The following is a 20,746-nucleotide window of genomic DNA, read 5'->3' as shown; positions in this document are numbered from 1 at the left end:
GTTTAATAAACCCTAAATCCATATACACATCAACATGGAAGAGTGCAACTCGAAATCTTACCTGAATAACATGCTCTGTGTCCCCAAATCCTTAGAGTGTGGCTTCTCTTGTTGTTCCCTTCACCAATCCTCCTTCTCCTTGCAAAATAACACTTAGAAGATCAATAATGGTCTTCTACCTTGCTCCAGATGCTCACAATCGAATTAGGGTTTCTCTCCAGGGACTAGGATGAACAATGACGGCCATAAGGCCCCTTATATGTGTCCCAAACCTGAACGGTTAGGGTTTTCGCTAAACAGCACGGACTCGTTGAGTCCATAACCGGACTCGCCGAGTCCAGTCGCGAACCCACGACCAGATCCGCGATCCTACTCGGCGAGTCTGAGCTCCAACTCGCCGAGTCCCCTCTTAAAACACCCAAAAGTCATAAATATAACAATACCTGGAATTCCGGGCTGTTACAACTGCATTCAGAACACGATATGGACACTACGAGTTTTTGGTTATGTCGTTTGGACTAACCAATGCTCCAGCAGCATTCATGGATTTAATGAACAGAGTTTGTAATCCGTTCCTAGATAAATCTGTGATAGTGTTCATAGATGACATTCTGATTTATTTGAAGCCAAGAGGAGCATGGCAGACACTTGCAAGAAGTGTTAGAAGTCTTGAAGAAGGAGAAGCTGTATGCTAAGTTCTCCAAATGTGATTTTTGGATTCGAGAAGTCCAATTCTTGGGTCACTTGGTCAACCAAGAAGGTATAATGGTTGATCCGGCAAAGATTGAAGCTGTGACAAAGTGGGAGCAACCGAAAAGTCCCACGGAGATCCGAAGCTTTTTGGGATTAGCCGGATATTACCGAAGGTTTATCCAAGGCTTTTCTTCGATCGCTGCTCCGTTTACAGCTTTCACCCACAAAGGAGCTACTTATGCTTGGAGTGATAAGCATAAAGAAGCATTCGAGAAGCTAAAGAAGAAACTATGCGAGGCACCGATACTTTCTTTACCCGATGGAGTTGAAGACTTCGCTGTTTATAGCGATGCGTCTGGGGTTGGATTGGGTTGTGTTTTGACCCAAAGAGAAAAGGTGATAGCATATGCGTCTCGACAGCTGAAGGAGCATGAAAAGAATTACCCGACTCATGATTTGGAGTTGGCAGCGGTAGTTTTCGCTCTGAAAATATGGAGGCATTACCTCTATGGCACGAAGTGCAAACTTTTTACTGATCATAAGAGTCTCCAATATCTCTTTAATCAGAAAGAATTGAATATGAGGCAACGACGCTGGCTAGAGTTACTCAAGGACTACGACTGTGAGATACTTTACCATCCCAGTAAAGCTAATGTTGTTGCTGATGCTCTCAGTCGGAAAGTCAATCTTGAAAGGAAAAGGCCAAGAGCGTTGAGAATTAAAGTTGTCTCGACTATTTTGGAAAGTATAAAGAAAGCTCAAGAGGAAGCTTCTGAGAAGAATGACCGAAAGGAGGAACGTTTGGGCAAAATGTTGGTGTTCGGTGTAAACAGTCATGGACTGAAGGTGTTCCAAGATCGGATTTGGATACCTAAGACAGGAGGAATCAGAGATCTTCTGATGGAAGAAGCTCACAAAACCATGTACTCGATTCATCCCGGTAGCACTAAAATGTATAGGGACCTAAAACCCTACTACTGGTGGCCGACGATGAAGCTTGATGTTGCAAAGTATGTGGCTGAGTGTGTGACTTGTGCGAGAGTAAACACACAACATCAGAAACCGTACAAGAGTTTAGAACCTTTTCCTGTGCCTATGGGTAAGTGGGAAGACATTGCTATGGATTTTGTCACTAAACTGCCCAGAACAAAGAATGGTCACGACATGATTTGGGTGGTCGTTGATCGATTCACTAAGAGTGCGCATTTCATAGCAGCCAAGGAGAAATGGTCTATGGAAAAGCTTGCAAATTCTTACGTGAAGGAGATTGTGAGGCTTCACGGTGTTCCGTTAACGATTGTGTCGGATCGTGATAGCCGTTTCACCTCAAGGTTTTGGAAAAGTCTACAAGAGGAATTGGGTACCAAGTTGTGTTTAAGTACAGCTTACCATCCGCAGACTGATGGTCAGAGCGAACGAACGATACAAAGACTTGAAGATATGCTGAGAGCATGTACCTTAGAATTCCTAGGTAATTGGGATGAACATTTACCTTTGGTAGAATTTTCCTATAATAATAGTTTTCACTCGAGCATTAAGATGGCGCCTTACCAAGCTTTGTATGGACAGAAGTGTCGTACGCCGTCTTGTTGGCTTGAGGCTGGGGAAAAGCAGTTTATGGGACTGGAGATGGTTCATCAAACTGCTGAAAAGTTGAAAATAATTAGGGAAAGAATGTTAGCAGCTCAGGATCGTCAAAAGAGCTATGCTGACAAAAAGCGAAGACCGATGACTTTTGAAATTGGAGATTCGGTTTTGCTTAAAGTCTCGCCATGGAAGGGACTTATAAGATTTGGTAAAAGGGGAAAGTTGAGTCTAAGGTTTATTGGACCGTTTAAAGTTCTTCAGAGGATTGGGAACCAAGCTTACAAGCTCGAACTACCAGAAGAACTGAATGGAATTCATAACACTTTTCATGTGTGTTATTTGAGGAAGTTCACAGGAGAAGTTCCCGACATGATTCCACTTTCGGAGTTGAGAATCGATGAGAACAAAAGGTTGATTGAAGAACCAGAGGCAATCGTTGACCGAAAGACTAAGAAGTTGCGATGCAAGATGGTCGAGTTAGTGCTTGTCCGATGGAAACACACGAATGGGCCGAATCTCACCTGGGAGACGGAGAGTGACATGATGGGTCGCTATCCGCAGTTGTTTGTTGATGTGTGATTCCGGGGATGGAATCATTCTAAGGTGGAGAGAATTGGAACGCCTGTGTTTCCGGGCTTGCCATTTTTAGCAATGTATTAGTCTAGGTTAACCTTTGTAACCCGTTTTGAAATAATAGAAGGGTATTATTTGAGTATTATGTGTTTTGTGCTTAATTGCTTAATTATGTGGTTGGAGTAATTAAGAATAAAAAAATAAGCGTCAAAATTTAAGTGTAAAATAAACTTGATATCTTTGGATAATGTTGTAGTAGTTAAAACGAGGTTTCTGAATATATATAGAGCGCCCAAATCTGACTTTGTATGAGGAAGTTATGATTTATCGAAGTTTCGGCTTAGCGGTATGCAGCCTAAAATACTCGATTTGAGATCGAGCGGTTTTTTAGCCGAAACAATCTAAACGAGGATCGAAGGTCTCGTTGTTGGTATCGAAGCGATGAAAAGTTAGGCGAGAACGGGCGTCAAACGAAGAAGTTATGAATTTATAACGAAGTTTTTCTGTCCCGGCCTACTAAAAATAAATTCAAAATTAGCCCACAAAGTCTAAACGAAAGTTGTAGAGCGTAGTCTCACCTACGCATGGATATAAAGAACGTCGAAAACGGAGTTCGTATGAAGAAGATATGAATTTCCGAAGTTTATTAAATATTTAATATTTAAATTTAATTCTAAATCTTGGTATTATCCGAAGAGGAGTCATCGGACTCATCCGAAGTACGCCCAGCGTACTGCTGTACACCCCGCGTACCGTGAAGCATGACGCACCTCGCACTCAAGTGACTTCGGATACGTAAGCAATGACGATTATGAGGCAGTACGCCCCGCGTACTCCGAGGCTCCAGCCTCCTATAAATAGGATGCGAGGGGCAGCCAACTCCTTTGCTATTTTTCTCTCTTCTCTCTCCCGTTTTGCATCGATTTGCGTGCCAGAAGTACCCCAAAGCCCCGGTATCATTCCCAAGTCCCGAAGCAAGATCCGAAGCCCCGAGAATCCCGAAGAGCGTGATTCCCGAGCCGAAGCTCTGCCCGCGAGAAGTTCGATTTTTGTGAAGATCTTCCAGATCTGCTGAAGAATACTACTTCTACAAGTCGTAGTGTTGTTTGATCGTCTTCTGATCACGTGAGTGTATACTACCTTTCATAAACACGATAATAATACAAGTATGGTTTGAGTGTATTAAGTATATTGTTGTTTATGTGTATAATTTTGTTGTTATAAGTGTGAATGTATATTCATTCTCTTCTATCTCATAGATCTGATTTACTTTCTATGAAATACGTGTTATGTGGGTGTGCCTCATCTGTTATGTGGAATATGTATTGAATGAAAATGATATACAGGTTTTAAACTATGTATGAAAATATATATTTTTATCTACTAATATGTTGGGTAGAACATGGGTAGATAGTTGGTGTGTAATAAACAGATGAGAGGCCTCGATGTTGTTGTTGTTGTTGATCTAGTTATTCAGCAGAGTATGGATAACGACCACAGACTCTTTCTAGACAGTCCTGTGGAATGCTAGCAAGTTCATAACCTGTAGGTGTTGTGAACGATGTGTTCACCGGTGTACTCTATCCCCCTCATGGTTGCCTTTAGGATATCTATTGTTGAGAAAACCCCTTAGCAGTAATGTCTGTCCCGATGAAAATCCTAGATTAGGTCCCTTGAGATAGATGTTATTTTAGGGACGTAAAGTGAGGATAACGGGAATGGGTAATCGGGATAGTGATTGGTTGGTGAAATTAAATATAATTTATTTATTGTGGGTTGAAAACCCTATATGGTCACCAGGCTCCCAAGCCTGACCCACTCAGTTTTATTTGTATTACAGGAAGTGGCGCAAGGGCGTAAGATGGATGAATCATCGAGTTGTTTTGTTTACAAGTCTGTATATGTATATATTTGTTGAATGACTTGTAATGTTATCGTTTATGCTTTATGGTCTGTATCGGAACATGACATCCCGAGTTTTGATTATATAATGAAAATGCATCTCTTGATGAAATGCTTTGATAAATATTATTTTATCATGTTTTGTTTTGGGAACAAATTCCGCAACTCTTTTAAATCAAAAGGATTTACTCTGAAATTATTTAAAAAGCATAAATGAAATCGGTCTTTTCTGGCCGAGATTTTGGGGATGTCACAGTATCCGCAATCAAGGCAGAACTTCAAGCAGTCATTGCGGATCAGTCCACTCACTCAAAGAAGCTGATAGAGGAAACTCATACTTCTTATGAGTCCACTATCTGGGTCCTACAATCTACCATCAACGGTCTTTGACGCTCTCTATCTTCAAACTTTCATGGTCCTGAGATCCTTCAACTTACCAAGGAGATTCATCGACTACTTTTCAACACCACCATTCCGAACAATCAGCAACTGACTGATGTTCTCGAGGCTTAATTCGACACTATGTGTAATAAAGTCGATGGTCTTCGGCAATGGCTTGAGGAATCCCCAGCTCTGCATTCCTCAAGATGGTGAAGTTATGAAGACCATCATTCCAACAATTCAAACAATTCCAACAACATTTCTCCGCGACATCAAACTCCTCCACAACATCAGTGCCCACCGCAAAAGGAAATCATTCAAGAATCAAGTTCCAAGCGACCGGAGACCCCTCCCCACTTCAAAGATTTAGCATCCAACATGTCATCCAAACACTCAACTGACTCTCCCACAACAAAACAGAAGAAAGCAGACTGGAAAGCAGCCAAGTTTTCTGAACTAATCTGGAGAGAAAACGGATTCGACATCACCAGGAATGAATCCTTAGTCAATTCTTGGATCAATCCGCACCGCAGACTATTAGATGATGACTACAAACCCTACCTTACCTTTGTTGAACCTCCATCTGACGGTTACTGGGATGTTCCAATATCCCCCAATGCAAAATAATTCACCGTATTTGAGAAATTTGACCACAGTTTACCTGATCACAAGAGAATGCCAATGGAATTTGAAAGACTCAATCGATTCCATGCTAAACATGCTTCCTCAATAGAGAAAATATGTTCCAATGATAGACCATCCGCAGTCAAGAACTTCAATCCCCGGAAATTCATGAAAGCTGAATCAGGACTATGTCCGCACCCAAGCTGATTTCCCATGCATGAATCCAGAAGAAGTCTTTCTGATAGCAAAGGTGTTCCAAAACAAGAGAAGTATCCGAAGATGAAGATAGCGTTTGAAAGGGAAAGCATATTCTTAAGGGGAACTGTTTGTGACTTCGCAAAGATTGATGCAGATATTCACCCTGTCCTTGCCAAGAAGTTCAATCTACCACCTCTTGACCCCGCACCGATGTTAACTGAAGGTTATCAAGAGAGAGCTCTGGGTGCAACTAACTTCCCAGATCTCATAGTCATTTTCAAAAGGAAACTCAATGAAACCAAATATTTCATTCATATGACTGCCATGAATCGTCTCACAAGGAAGCAACTTGAAGTTTGTCGAACCGCAGTTCAAAAGTCCAAACACACAACTGCCGAAGTCAGGCTCAAAATTTTAAGAAGAATCACCTGGGTAGAAAATGTAAGAAAGTTTTGGTGGATTCTAATCAAATTCCTAAAACTTGATAACTGAAGTCAAGTTGAAGATATCACTTAGGGGGGAATTGTTGAATCATAAAAGTGACCCTCTTAAACTTGACCTACCGTAGTCATACAATATCTGCAGTCAAGCCAGTTTAGCTACTGCATCTGAAGTCATCATCATCCGTAGTTCTCTATCTAGCATTCTTAGTATAGCTCTTTATCTGTTTTACTTAGAATACTTTCTTTTATCCAGTATACCTTGCATGGCTACTTTTAGATAGTTGAACATGTGTAATCTTTGAGCCTCTATATAGGACTCAATGTTTCTCTTCAATATATCAGATAACACATCGCATCTTAAATCCCTTATCTAACCTTACTTCTCTCATCTCTCTTACTTGTAAAGATTACTATATCTTAATATCTTCTCTACAGAGCAAGTCATTCGTGACTTAATCACTAAGTTTGATCTCACTTACTAATTTGGTCTAAATGCATTCCTTGTTAAGAATCAACTTATGTGTATACTTGATATAACACCTGTTGTCATTTATATTTCCTTACATTTCCGCACCTAACCCTCTAGTTATCTAACTTTAACTTATTATTATTGTTGAGCTTTTATGATCCTTTGAGATAAACTATTCCGCAACTATACTTGTTCTAACGTTTGTTCAAGTGTGTCTCAAGTTTTTCTCTCAACATTCTCAAAGAAAAGATTTCTTAAAAAGATTAAAAAATAAAAATCCGTGCACTCATCAACATTATGTTGACTTTTAAAATGCATGTATTCTCAGGTTAATAAGATTGGTGCTCGTTATGCCGTCACATTGCTCGGTGTTTCCGCCAAAGGCCGGGCAGGGGGTGTGACAAACATACATTTGTTTAAATCTAATTAAGCTAATCAAACTATTTGAAGATCTACTTGAAAAACTAGCTCCAATTGTGTGGTAGCTTCTAATGTGTCACACCCAAAACCTTAGAATCAAATATAGGAGAGAGGGGAGAGGAGAAAATCAGATTTTCTGGTTATGAGAGGTAGTGGCCGATTTTAGCTAAGGGACACCCTTATTTATACCTGTCTAGATAACCTAGAAATCCTAAATTTGAATAATAAAATAATGATATTTTATTCATATTCAAATTATGTTTTCTTATCTAATTAGAAGGCTTCCAGAAACCCTAAAAAGGGCTCCTAGAGCCGTCTACCTCTAGACTTTTGAACAATTACAGTCTAGTCCCTATACATCTAATTAATTCTAGTTAACCCATAGTTAATTCTAAATTAATTTTGATTAATTAGTAATTAATTATTACTATTTCCAATTAATATATTAATAATATAATATATTAATAAATCATTTATCTTTCTTTCTTATTATCAATCCAAATTATTTCCTAGTTATGAGGGCAACCAAAAAGAACCTTACATTTATTCATCAAGATTATACCAATTTAGTTAAGACCTTAGACACTTAATCCAACTGTTTATTCTTTTATCTATGGTTGGTGTTTTTCTTTCCATTTCTTACAGGATGATGATTGGTGGGTATAAACTAGCTTATGTTTGTTCAGATTTTTAAGTTTTTTGTTTGCCAAATCTTGGGTTTTTAAAACTATTTTTGAACTAAAACCCAACAGTAGAGACAGAGAAACCAAAAGATGGCCCACTAAAAAGAAGAAGAGCATCAACAACATGATAAACAATTTGAACCCAAAAAACTAAACCTAGTTCTCCGTGGCTTTAAGAAAACAAAAACAAAAAATCCTGATATAATAACTAAACTCATTTAACACCAAATAAAAACTAAAATCAAATTGTGTACACAAATCCAACAATTATAGAAAAAAAAAAAACAAAATCCCAAAAACTAGAACAAATAAAATGAAATAGAAGAACTGATTTCACAACTCAAAAGCACGAATCGAGTGGTACTAAATTATCAGAAAGCGCATTGATCTGAATCGTCTTTTCAAAACCCATAAAGATCTAAATCATCGTCGGCGATCTACCAATTTAGGCTTTGATTTTGGGTTCTCTCACCGGAGATCTATTGATTTAAGGCTTGGATTCATAGGGGTGTAACAATGGTGGCGGTGTGAGGTAGAGGATGGTGATGGTGGAATGTTGACGAGGGTGGTTGTGAGAGATTGACGACTGTTTATGGCTTCTACTTCTACTTCATGTTTGTAACACCCAAATTTTCAAATAATTTTTCACAATTTTAAGAACATACTTTCATTCATAAAATAATAATAAACATAGTGTATCCACTGTCATCATAGAAAACGTATCCCATAATCATATAAAACAAAAGCTCCATGAGTGTGTACAGATCATGCCGACGCCTTTCCGCGATCGTCACTAGTACCTGAAACACATACACAAAACTCTGTAAGCATAAATGCTTAGTGAGTTCCCCAAAATACCACATAGACACATATCAGCCACTCAAGGTTGTAACTCTGATGACCCTCTAGTCGAATATCTTTATGGGACCCTCTTGGTCCCATAACTCTGTGGACCCACTGGTCCTAACTCTGTAAACTCTAAATCATGCATATCACATATCACATAGAATCACAACACATAAATAGAATACAAGATACACTGTCACATAGCTCTGATTACCACTCTAGGTAAAGTATAGTGAGAAGACTCACCTCGGGAATCTCGGTGAAATCTCGATATCAAAATACTGCCCTAGCCTCCGCCTAGTCACGATAATAGATTTCACTAAATAAATGTCTCTTCATATTTTGGATATTCTCTCAAGAAAATCCCTGGAAGGGTAAAAGACCATTCTACCCCTCTCTACAGGCCCGAGGCCCATTTATTGACAAACCCTAAAAGTCAACCCAAAAGTCAACTGTCATTTTGACCAGACTCGTCGAGTGCATACGACGACTCAGCGAGTTCCATCGTCCCCACAGACTCTTCCCTTTCTAAGCCTCACTCGACTCATTGAGTCACCCCTTAACTCACCGGGTCACCACTGGAGTCAAACCCCGGGGCAACCCGGTCCGACTCGTCGAGTCTACATATGGACTCGGCGAGTTTCCTCCATGGACTTGCTCATACAACCTCCTGAGGTCAAATCTGCTTAGCCAAATCATAGATCTAACCCTTAAACACTCAAAAGTCACGTAAAGGTGCAACCTTTACGTGCATGCAACCCAAAACAAGCCTCAAATGGAGAAATAACACTAGAAATGGCAACCTAGTCTCCAATGCTTATTTGCTTGCAAAAAGCTAGAAGGTAATGACTCTAGGGACCTCTCTGATGTCATAATCCCAAAGAGGACCTCATACTCACTAGATCTTTCATAAAATGATGGTAAAAACCCTAAAATCAAGAAGTCCAACCAATATAACACAAAAAATGGAAAGGATTATACCTCCAAAGATGATATCACGAGATGATTAGCTCAGATCCAGTCCCCTTCACACTTTAGATTTGTGCTCCTATCTTCCTTCAAGCAAAACCACACAAAAAGATGAAGAATAGCCTCCTCTTGCCCTCAAACTCACTATCTCGGCTCTCTAGGGTTTCTCTGGAACAAGGTGGCCGCAAATGAAGGTCATAAAGGTCTTTAAATAGGCTCCCAAACCCGGGGATTAGGGTTTTCCTAATCAGCACCGACTCGGCAAGTCGGGTTCCAACTCATCGAGTTCGCTCGCGAAAATGCGCCAACAGATTAGACTCTACTCGACGAATTGAGGCATCAACTCGTCGAGTTCCTCAATAAAACAATAAATAAATGATTAAATTGACAAAGCCGAATTCAGGATGTTACAATGTTCCATGAGCTTTATAACTTTATCTTGAAAAAATGTAACATAGATAAGTATTCAATTTTAATTTAAAAACAAAAATTAAAATGCCATATAGTCTATGAGACTTTTTTTTTCTCTATTTAACAGATAAAATAATACTTTAGTAACCTATTACGAAAAATAAATAAATAAATAGTGATCAAATCAAACAAATAACAAAAATTTATTATGCTATAGTAATAATAATAAAACTCTCCAGAAGCTCTGATCTTTGGCATTCTTTTTCTTTCTTTAACAAGTTCATCATAATTATCATATGCTTCCCCAAATTGGCACACAACAGTGTCCACCATTTCCTTTTTTTTTTTTTACCAAAACTAGAGTTTGGTCGAAAATGTCTTAAAATGAAAATGACAAACAGATGATGATTTCAAGATCAATATACCATCTCTTCACATTATAGTATAAACCAAAATTACAAGAAAACTATGCTAAACCTAAACAACCTTCTTAGTTCTTACTTCTTGATTTCAAAAGCTTGCTTTCTAACCTTGCTTCAAGTAATTTTGCCATCAATGTGTTCGACTTTACACCCTGATTCACCATCCTTGAAGATGGCTCACAGTCGTCTTCAACCCTAGAAACACGCGATTGTTTCTTTTTAGCCTCAAGAAACGTTTCAATTTCACAACATAAATTATCAGAAATCGATGTGTTCTCTGATAAATCACACTTCATCTGCACCCTTTCATCAAGCCATGCTTCAGAAACATGAAGAATCAGCCGATCGGGTCCATTTTCATCTTTTCTCCCACGATTTTGCTGTAAAGTTCTCACTTTCTGTTCGTAATCTCTAATCCCTTTTGCAAATTCATCGCACAAACTTTCCAACAGAATCCGTGCTTTTCTCTCGCGAATCAACGAAGATTTTGTATCTGAGATCTCGTCTTTTGTTGACTGAACTGCTTTTTTCTTCTTCTCGTGTGTTGACCATTTCAATTCGTTAATTTCTTTATGATCGTTTTTTCTTTCTTCGATTAGGGTTTTGATTTGTGCTCGTGAGATGTCGAGTTCATGTTTTAGGGCTTTGATTGATGCTACGTTGGATGAATGTTGTTCTTCAAGGTTCCAAATTCGATTGAGGACTTTAAGGAGATGTGTTGATGTCTTCAAGGTGTAGCCACTTGGGGTAATGCCACAAGCGTAAGGCGTTACCTATGAACAGAAATGATGACAAAAATTGGGATTAATTTACAAAGAACTAGCAATATATTTTTATTTATGTGTTATTATAGCAACTTAGTATCTTACTATGATTTATTTCTATTATAAGCCTATAGCATTGTACTTTCATATTTTTTCTTATCATGACATTGTACTTTAGAGAAATGTATTTTACGTTTTTATTATTATGGCATCGTACTTCCAATTTTTTTTTCCTGTTAAGACACTTAATTTTTGATATTTTTCTTATTCTAACATTATACTTCGAAATTATATCCCTTTCCGCAATGAAAAATTATTTCATATTTAAACGACATTGCTATAATTAGGTACATTTTTTTGAAATATAATTTCGGAAGAGAAAAAATGAAAATAGAATTTTATAAGTAACGAATATATATATATATATATATATATATATATATATATATATATATATATATATATTAAAATCTTATTACGACATTGTATGTTGAAGTTCTACTTATAGTACCCAAATTGTTTTGTATTTAGAAGACATTGTTATAGTTAGGTGGTTCTTTTTTAATATTAAAATGAGAAAAAAGAAAAGTCGAATGTTATAAATAAACAAATAAATAAAGTACATTGTTATTTTTTTCATTTAACCCAAAAAGTACCTGCATTGAACTACAACAACTTGCAGATGATACATGTTGTAGATCTTCATTTTTCCCAATTGGCAAATGGGATATTTTTTTACTTTTTCTTCTCAAACTGGTCTTAATTTCTGGCTGAATAGAAATAGAAAAAGGAAACAATTGTTTTTGTAAAAACAACAAAAGATTTAAAAACAAACATACTTTAAGGCAATTGACATTTACATTTCCATAATTCTTGAAAGACATTCTTGGTATTGTATTTTCGAAATTAATGTTTATAATCAAATAAAAGATAATGTCACCTAAAAATAAAATTTCCACGTCTGGTAACCAGGTTGGTTATTTAATTTTCAAATTATAAGATAAATCTTTGAACTTCAGATCTAAAAATGCCCATTCAAAATGAAGATTTCTTTTACATGGAATTTGCCCTTTTAATAAAATAAATTTTGCATTTTCGAAAGTTTTTGTCTTTTCAATAAAAACATCAGTTTGTTTCATTGTTTGTAGCAAAAACCAAGTTACGATGTTTGAACTCTTTCTATGTCTGCTTTATAAAGGAAAAGAGTAAAATTTTCGTCTCAATCCACGAGTTTGTCTAAAGATTGATATATTTTCAATAGAAATATCATGCAGTTAAATATTTTATTTTCTTCAAATATAATTTTCCAAATCTTTCTAAAAACAATAATTTATGCAGAAAACTCTTTTATTAATATCTTCATCAATATTTAAAGAATTTTATAATTTCCTTACTTTTCATAAAAGCTTATATTACATTTTTTAGTTATGGTTCCTCGAGAACAACCATTTGTTTGCTTTTGAGTTAATTAATTTTTTTTTCTCTTTTTGGGTGTATGTTAAAGAAATGTTTTTAAAAACTAAATATCATAAGATGATGAATATACGAAAAGTAGTTTTGATTTCGTATCATGTTTAAAAGCATAAACAACGATTAACTTACAATAAAATCAAATGTACTGGTCTTTCTTTTATGTTTTTATCAATATAAATCATTAATTTAAATGCTTAGAAAAACAATTTTAACATAAGAAAATGGATATTCGAGGAAAAAACTTGCAGGGTGTGATGTGTGAATATCTATCAGGAGAAAATTCTTTCAACTGATCAAAAAGTACAAAACTCAACTATGACAGCGTCGACGGCGGTGGCTCAGCCTATCACCACCACCAATTACCCATAAAAGAATGAAATTTTATAAGGAGAAACTTACAGTATGTGGATCACTATCAGAAGATTCTCCATCCAATTGATCAGAGACCTCAAATTCGTCTTTCTCATGGTGGCGCCGGTGATGGTGGTGGATTAGACCACCACGATCAACAGCAACATCACCATCACCATCACCATCACCATCATCGGCATCACGATCACCGTCGTTTGTGTTGAAATTGAATTGGGGTTGAACTTCCCAAAGATTTGCACCAATCTTTCTAGCGGAAAGGGATGATTTCATTGAGAAATGATGATGTGGAGAAGATGAATTAGAAAACCCTAGTTTCCAAGTGGGAGAAGGTGTGGTTTTGTTGGCTTTTTTACTGATTAAAATCGCATTTTTCAGCTTTATTCCAAATAGTTCTTGGTTTTTTCCAATACCCATTTTCTATCTTCTCTATTTTTGACCTTTTCCCCTCTATCAAAATTCAAATTCTTTTCAAGTCCCCTTCTCCCTACAAAAAGACTTGTTATCAGAAGTATTGTGAAGCTTTTTATTCCTTTTATGGTAGATGCATGCGTCCAATACTTGATTAGAGATACATAAAAGGATTTTATGGTTCCCGTTAACGTGGGTAAGTTATATGTATTTTAAAGGAAAAAAAGTCAATCATAACTAATTTATGGAAAAAAAAAAATCACGTTCTACAAAATAACCTTCATGGTCCCTTGAAATTTGAAAACAAAAACGTCAGAAAAAAAATGATGACAATTTATCAATTTCGCAAAACCAATTGCGATTTTTTAATGTCAAATTTGGCATTAAAAATTGGAGTTTTTATTTCGCAACGTCTATTGCAATTTGGCATTCATAATGTCAAACTATTCACAATCTTCTTTTAGATTGATGCTATTTTTGTTGCAGGGATCTTCAAGAAACAATTTCGTAGCACAAATATATTGTGAAGTGTATAAAATGGGGTGACAAATGTTTTTGAAGACAAATTTAGTGTAATAATGAAAAAAATCTAATATATATCTTAACTCCAGATTAATTTGGCAGAAAATAATAACTTTATAGTGAATCCATTTGATAAATTAGTAGTTGTTTTGTGGAATGGGCAATCTTTTGTATTTATCTTTTTTGTGGCCGTGGATATATTTGTTTTTTATACTATTTTAAAATTTATATTTTGTAAAAAATATATATATTATATTATTTGGTTTGGTATTACAAATAAAATTGAAGGTTGGTTTTATATAGTGTCGTCGTGAATGAGTGTCATGAGGTATAAATATAACATAAGCTCGTCTTGTCACCAAACATTTAGACCTATATCCTATCTTTTTCTTAAGGTTTGATTATGATATGTCGGGCTCAATGTCTTATAAAGGGTTGAGCATAATAAACGAAAAACCGAACCATAACAAAATTAACTGATAAAACTGAATCATATTAACCAAACCATTTTTAAAACCAATGGTTCGGTTTGTATTTTTTCCTAACTGATAGCTAACGGTTCGATTATGGTTTTATAGATTAACCGAACCGGTAACTTTATATATATATATATATATATATATATATATATATATATATATATATATATATATATATATATATATACACACACACACCTTAAAAAGCATTTACAAGATTGTGCTGAATTTTAAGAGGTACTACCTTTAAAAAGCATTTACAAGATATTTGTGTTGAAGAGGTGGAGTGGCTACGTCAATTTGTAGGGGACATTCCCGAATGGCCTAAGCCGGTAACGGCCATATTTATACATTGTGATAACCAATCGGCAATTGGTAGAGCTCAAAGTATAATGTATAATGGGAAATCAAGGCACATTAGACGTAGACATAAAACGATACGTCAACTAATCTCTACGGGGGTTATCACGGTTGACTAGGTGAAGTCAAAGGATAACATTGCGGGTCCGCTTACAAAAGGCTTGAGTAAAGATGTAGTTTATAAGTCGTCAAGAGGAATGGGACTAAAGCCCATAAATGAATAAATTCATACGAAGGAAACCTTACCCAGAAGACTGGAGATCCCAAGATCTGGGTTCAAAAGGATAACCTAATTGTATGAGTGGGACAGGTCACTGTGGGGGGAGTTAACATTTCTTCCTAGTCCATTCCTTTATGTAGTGACAAAATTAGGCTAAACATATGGTTTTTAATGATTCTTGGAATCACCTATGTGAGAGAGAAGTGGGGTCGCTTCGAAGGGAATTATAGGGGCAAAAATTCCTAAAGCTCTTGCAGAACCAGGTTAGTGTTCATGACCAAAACGAACATGTCTATGAGGATATGACCTTGTCGGGGAGAGTCTTATGAGATTTACATTGTCGTCTACATAAATGGCAGCTTAGTTCAAAGACATCGAGATCTACTAACTGCTAGGAGATTAAGTGTAACTTCTTAAGGGAGGGTTCAAAGGGTAATACCTACCTATCCTATGCAGGATTCAACTGTTGAAAATTTCATCTGGAAATTGGATGTGCAGAGATCGATCTCCATTCATGTGGGGATTGTTGGAAATTTAGTAAAAATATTTATATTTTTTACTAACTTTGGACATATATAAATATATACATATGTTGTATATATAACGAACTCTAAGTGGGTTTGTGTTCTCCTCCATTAGGACTTCGAAACGATATATTATATGTCCAAAATAGAGTATAAGTGAATGAGATATCGATACTCAAAGATGGGTATTTGAGAATAAGTTTAGCAAAATAGAGGAATGTGGGAATGAGTCCCACATTAGTAGAAAGACCAAACTCAACAAGGTTTATAAGCTTCATTGCATGGAAGGCTTACAAGCTTGTGTCTATGGTTATGCTACAATTCCTACCCGCGCACAGGGGGGTGCAAATCTTGGTTCCGTAGACCAAAAACACCAAACTCGTGCATGGGCGCGACCTGCGAACACGAATGCAGCTCCGAAAACTCGGGCGCGCGCTACCCTCGTTTTTGCTAATTAATTGATTGCGTAATTAATGACATTTATTGCCATTAAACGCTCAATCAATTAGTGATTTGTTTCCGTTTCACAATTCAACTATAAAAGAAGACCGTGTCTTCTCATTCAAACACACGAATGAAACTACTCTTCTTCTTCTTCCTTCTCTGCACTCCTGCTGCCGGCGATTCTTTCAGGCAAGTGGTGATATCCGGCAGTACACAATATTGTTTAGGTTGTTGTACCCTGGGAACAGACGGCGAATCTGTTTAAGGGAATCGAGTCCAACTCGAGCCTCAGCCACATTGTTTGCATCTAATTTTTCTTTACAGGAAGCTTTCAGCCACATTGTTTGCATCTAATTTTTCTTTACAGGAAGCTTTCAAGGACGAAAACGAAGACACTCTACTAACAGTCTTAAACAGATTAATTCTTTGTTCTAATACTTCCGTTTTCTGTTCTTTTATTCTAAAATCAAGTTTGTATCGTTTTTTTCTTTCTTGTAATAATATATTTGATTGTGATTACGATTCTTTCAGAATGTCTGCAACTCCTGTTGGTACTCGAACTTATGCTGTTAGTGCTACCCCTGCTGTGAACCCAAATGCACCGGTTCCAAACATCATGGCTAATCATGCTGAAAGACCTGAAAAATTTTATGGTCTGAACTTCAAAAGGTGGCAACAGAAGATGTTGTTCTACTTGACCACCTTGAACCTGGCTCGGTTCCTAACAGAAACTGCTCCTGTAATTGTTGAGGGGCAGGCTGATGCTCAATCTGTGACTGCAGTGGATGCATGGAAGCATTCATAATTTTTGTGCCGCAACTATGTGTTGAATGGGCTAACAGATACACTTTACAATGTTTATTGTAAAGTTGCAACTGCTAAGGAACTATAGGATTCGTTGGAAAGGAAGTATAAGACAGAAGATGTTGGTACTAAGAAACATGTTGTTGCTAAGTTCTTGGAATACAAAATGGTTGACTCGAAATCTGTTATGAGTCAAGTCCAAGACCTTCAGGTCATCATACATGATAACAATGCAGAAGGGATGGATCTTAATGAATCATTCCAAGTTGCATCAATGGTTGAAAAGCTTCCTCCTGGTTGGATAGACTTCAAAAATTACCTTAAGCATAAGCGAAAGGAGATGCTTGTGGAGGAACTAGTGGTGCGTCTTCGCATTGAAGAAGACAATAGAATGGCATTGAAGAAAGGCAGTGAAGTTGAGTCTTCTAAGGTTCATATGGTGGAAGCTGGTCAAACTTCCAAAAGCAAAGGCAAGGGACCTCGCAAAGGGAAAGCAAAGGGCAAAAACCTAGGCCCCAAGGCAGGAACTTTCAAGAAGAAGTTCAAGTGCTACAACTGTGGCCAACTGGGTCACAAGGCTTCGGAGTGCCCTCAACCTAAGAGGGAAAACCGTCAAGCAAACATGGTGAATGATAACATGGAGTTGGTGGCCATGATAACTGATCTCACGGCTATGGTTTCTGAAGTGAATCTCATGAATACAAATTCAAAGGAGTGGTGGATTGACACGAGAGCTACTCATCATGTGTGTCATGACAAAAGTGTTTTCAACACCTACAAAGAAGTTGAAGATGGTGAAAAGCTCTACATGGGAAATGCAGCTACCGCGGATATCAAAGGTGTTGGTGATGTCATTCTAAAAATGACTTCGAGGAAAGAAGTGAAGATTAGGGATGTTTTGTATGTTCCTGAACTTCGTAAGAATCTAGTGTCGGGTGGTTTGTTGAACCAATTTGGTTTTAAGCTAGTGTTTGAGTCGGACAAGTTTGTTTTGTCCAAAAATAGTATTTTTGTGGGAAAAGGATATGCCTTGAATGGCATGTTCAAATTGAATGTAATGGTGACAAACAAAATGAATAATGAAAGTTCTAGTTCTGCTTATTTGCTTGAGTGTTCAAATGTTTGGCATGGTCGCTTAGGACATGTAAATTACAATTCAATTAAGCGATTAATTAAACTATAATACATACCAAAACTTAATATTGACTCAAATCACAAATGCCCCACATGTGTTGAAGCTAAACAAACTAGATTGTCTTTCCAAACAATCAAAAGAAACACCAAACCTCTTGATTTAATTCACACTGATGTGTGTGATCTAAAGTCAATTCTTACTCAAGGTGGGAACAAATACTTCATTACATTCATTGATGATAGCACAAATATTGCTACATATATTTACTTAAGAGTAAAGATGAAGCAATAGACAAGTTTGTATTGTACAAAAATGAAGTTGAGAATCAACTCAACAAGAGAATTAAAGTGGTTAGAAGTGATAGGGGTGGGGAATATGTTTCTCCCTATGCTGATTTTTGTGCTAAAAATGGAATTCGTCATGAATTCACATCACCCTATTCACCTCAATCTAATGGAATTGCTGAAAGAAAGAACCGTACCTTGAAAGAAATGGTCAATGCCATAATAATTAGTTCGGGTGTAAACCAGTCAATGTGGGGGGAAGCTATTTTGTCAGCTAACTATCTTTTAAATAAGATACCTCGCAAAGAAAAGAATGAAACGCCGTATGAACTTTGGATGGGAAGAAAACCATCGTATAAGTACTTATGAGTGTGGGGGTTCCTAGCTAAAGTTGTAGTGCCGCCACCTAAGGTACAAAAGTTAGGACCTAAAACAGTGGACTGTGTATTCATTGGGTATGCACAAAGTAGTAGTGCTTATCGGTTCCTTGTGCATGATTCTAAGAATCCTGAAATACACAAGAATACCATAATGGAATCAAGGAATGCTTCATTCTTTGAAGATGTGTTTCCTTGGTTGAACAAGGAAGTTGAAAGCCCATCTTTACCAAATAACGAAGTTATTCGAGAGGAAGAACAAGCTCAATCTGAGGAGGAAGAGATAGAACCCAGAAGAAGTAAGAGGGCTAGAGTTGAAAAATCGTATGGTGATGATTTTTTCACCTATGTGGTGGAAAGTGAACCTAAGACCTACCAAGAGGCAGTAACTTCTTCTGAGGGACCTCAATGGAAAGAAGCCATCAAAAATGAGGTAGAATCTATCTTACAAAACCATACATGGGAACTAGTAGATCTACCTCCAGGTAGCAAGCCACTAGGTTACCGTTGGATTTTTAAGAGAAAGATGAAACCTGATGGCAGTATTGATAAATACAAGGCAAGACTAGTAATCAAAGGTTATAGACAAAAGGAAGGTCTGGACTACTTTGATACCTATTCACCGGTAACGCGGATAACATCCATTAGATTAGTTCTTGCCATTGCAGCTATCAGAAACTTGCAAGTTCATCAAATGGATGTGAAAACGGCTTTCCTAAATGGGGAGTTGGAAGAAGACATTTATATGGAGCAACCTGAGGGATTCATTGCCTCAGGACAAGAGAACAAGGTTTGTAAACTTGTTAAGTCTCTATATGGATTAAAACAAGCTCCTAAACAATGGCATCAAAAGTTTGATCAAGTCATGATGGAAAGTGGCTTTAGAATCAATGAGTGTGATAAGTGTATCTATGTGAAAAACACCACTCGTGGTTATGTCATCTTGTGTTTGTATGTTGATGATATGCTTATCATTGGTAGTGATGACAAGATAATAAGATCCACGAAGGATATGTTGAAATCCAGGTTCGACATGAAAGATATGGGTTTAGCAGATGTGATTCTTGGAGTGAAGATCACAAGAGCCCAAAGTGGTTTGATTTTGAGTCAAACACACTATGTGGATAAAATTCTTGAAAAATTGCTAAGGGAGACACTAGCATAGCTAGAACTCCAATTGACACTAGTCAACATCTACGTAAAAATAGAGGTGATAGTGTTAATCAAGTGGAATATTCAAGAATTATTGGCAGTCTGATGTATCTAATGAGTTGTATTGGACCTGACTTAGCATATGTTGTGAGCAGACTAAGTAGATACACTAGTAAACCCAATTCTGAACACTGGAAGAGTATTACTAGGTTGCTGAGGTATGTGAGATACATGCGAGAATATGGACTGCATTATGGCAGACATCTAGCAGTTATCAAAGGATACATAGATGCAAATTGGATATTTAACATAAAAGATTCCAGATCTACAAGTGGATATGTTTTTACACTTGGAGGTGCTACTGTAGCATGGAAATCATCCAAGCAAACAGTTATATCTAGATCCACGATGGAATCTGAATTTATCGCCTTAGATATTTGCGCTGAAGAGGTGGAGTGGCTACGTCAATTTGTAGAGGACATTCCCGAATGACCTAAGCCGGTAACGGCCATATGTATACATTATGATAACCAATCGGAAATTGGTAGAGCTCAAAGTACAATGTATAATGGGAAATCAAGGCACATTAGACGTAGACATAAAACGATACGAAAACTAATCTCTACGGGGGTTATCACGGTTGACTGGGTGAAGTCAAAGGATAACATTGCGGGTCCGCTTACAAAAGGCTTGAGTAAAGATGTAGTTTATAAGTCATCAAGAGGAATGGGACTAAAGCCCATAAATGAATAAATTCATACGAAGGAAACCTTACCCAGAAGACTGGAGATCCCAAGATCTGGGTTC

The 20,746-nt window shown here is 37.0% G+C and overlaps 1 protein-coding gene across 2 annotated transcripts; it reads right to left on the bottom strand.

The window, feature by feature from the left end:
* Nucleotides 1–10,578: 10,578 nt before the first annotated feature.
* Nucleotides 10,579–13,765, bottom strand: LOC145094146 (myosin heavy chain-like protein). Of its 2 annotated transcripts, XM_079032432.1 has the most exons (3): nt 13,258–13,765; nt 12,042–12,155; nt 10,579–11,394 (listed from the first exon to the last, which is right to left on the bottom strand). In XM_079032432.1, exons 1-3 carry the CDS (start codon nt 13,642–13,644, stop codon nt 10,690–10,692), a joined length of 1,206 nt encoding a protein of 401 aa, XP_078888558.1. In that variant the 5' UTR covers nt 13,645–13,765; the 3' UTR covers nt 10,579–10,689. The 2 variants fall into 2 exon arrangements, with proteins under 2 accessions (XP_078888558.1, XP_078888559.1); XM_079032433.1 differs by lacking the exon at nt 12,042–12,155.
* Between the last annotated feature and the right edge of the window lie 6,981 nt (nt 13,766–20,746).

Source organism: Lactuca serriola, chromosome 3 (assembly GCF_051521515.1).
Source record: "Lactuca serriola cultivar US96UC23 chromosome 3, Lser_US96UC23_V15, whole genome shotgun sequence".
NCBI lineage: Eukaryota > Viridiplantae > Streptophyta > Magnoliopsida > Asterales > Asteraceae > Lactuca > Lactuca serriola.
This window is presented reverse-complemented; position numbering and strand designations above follow the sequence as displayed.

Bases quoted from the DNA above. Each gene is read 5' to 3' on its own strand.
- LOC145094146 (XM_079032432.1), bottom strand. From the start codon at position 13,644: ATGGGTATTGGAAAAAACCAAGAACTATTTGGAATAAAGCTGAAAAAT. The intron at 12,156-13,257 runs GTAAGTTTCTCC...ATTTCTATTCAG, and splicing joins CTGATAGTGATCCACATACT to CCAGAAATTAAGACCAGTTT. The intron at 11,395-12,041 runs GTACTTTTTGGG...TTCTGTTCATAG, and splicing joins GTTGTTGTAGTTCAATGCAG to GTAACGCCTTACGCTTGTGG.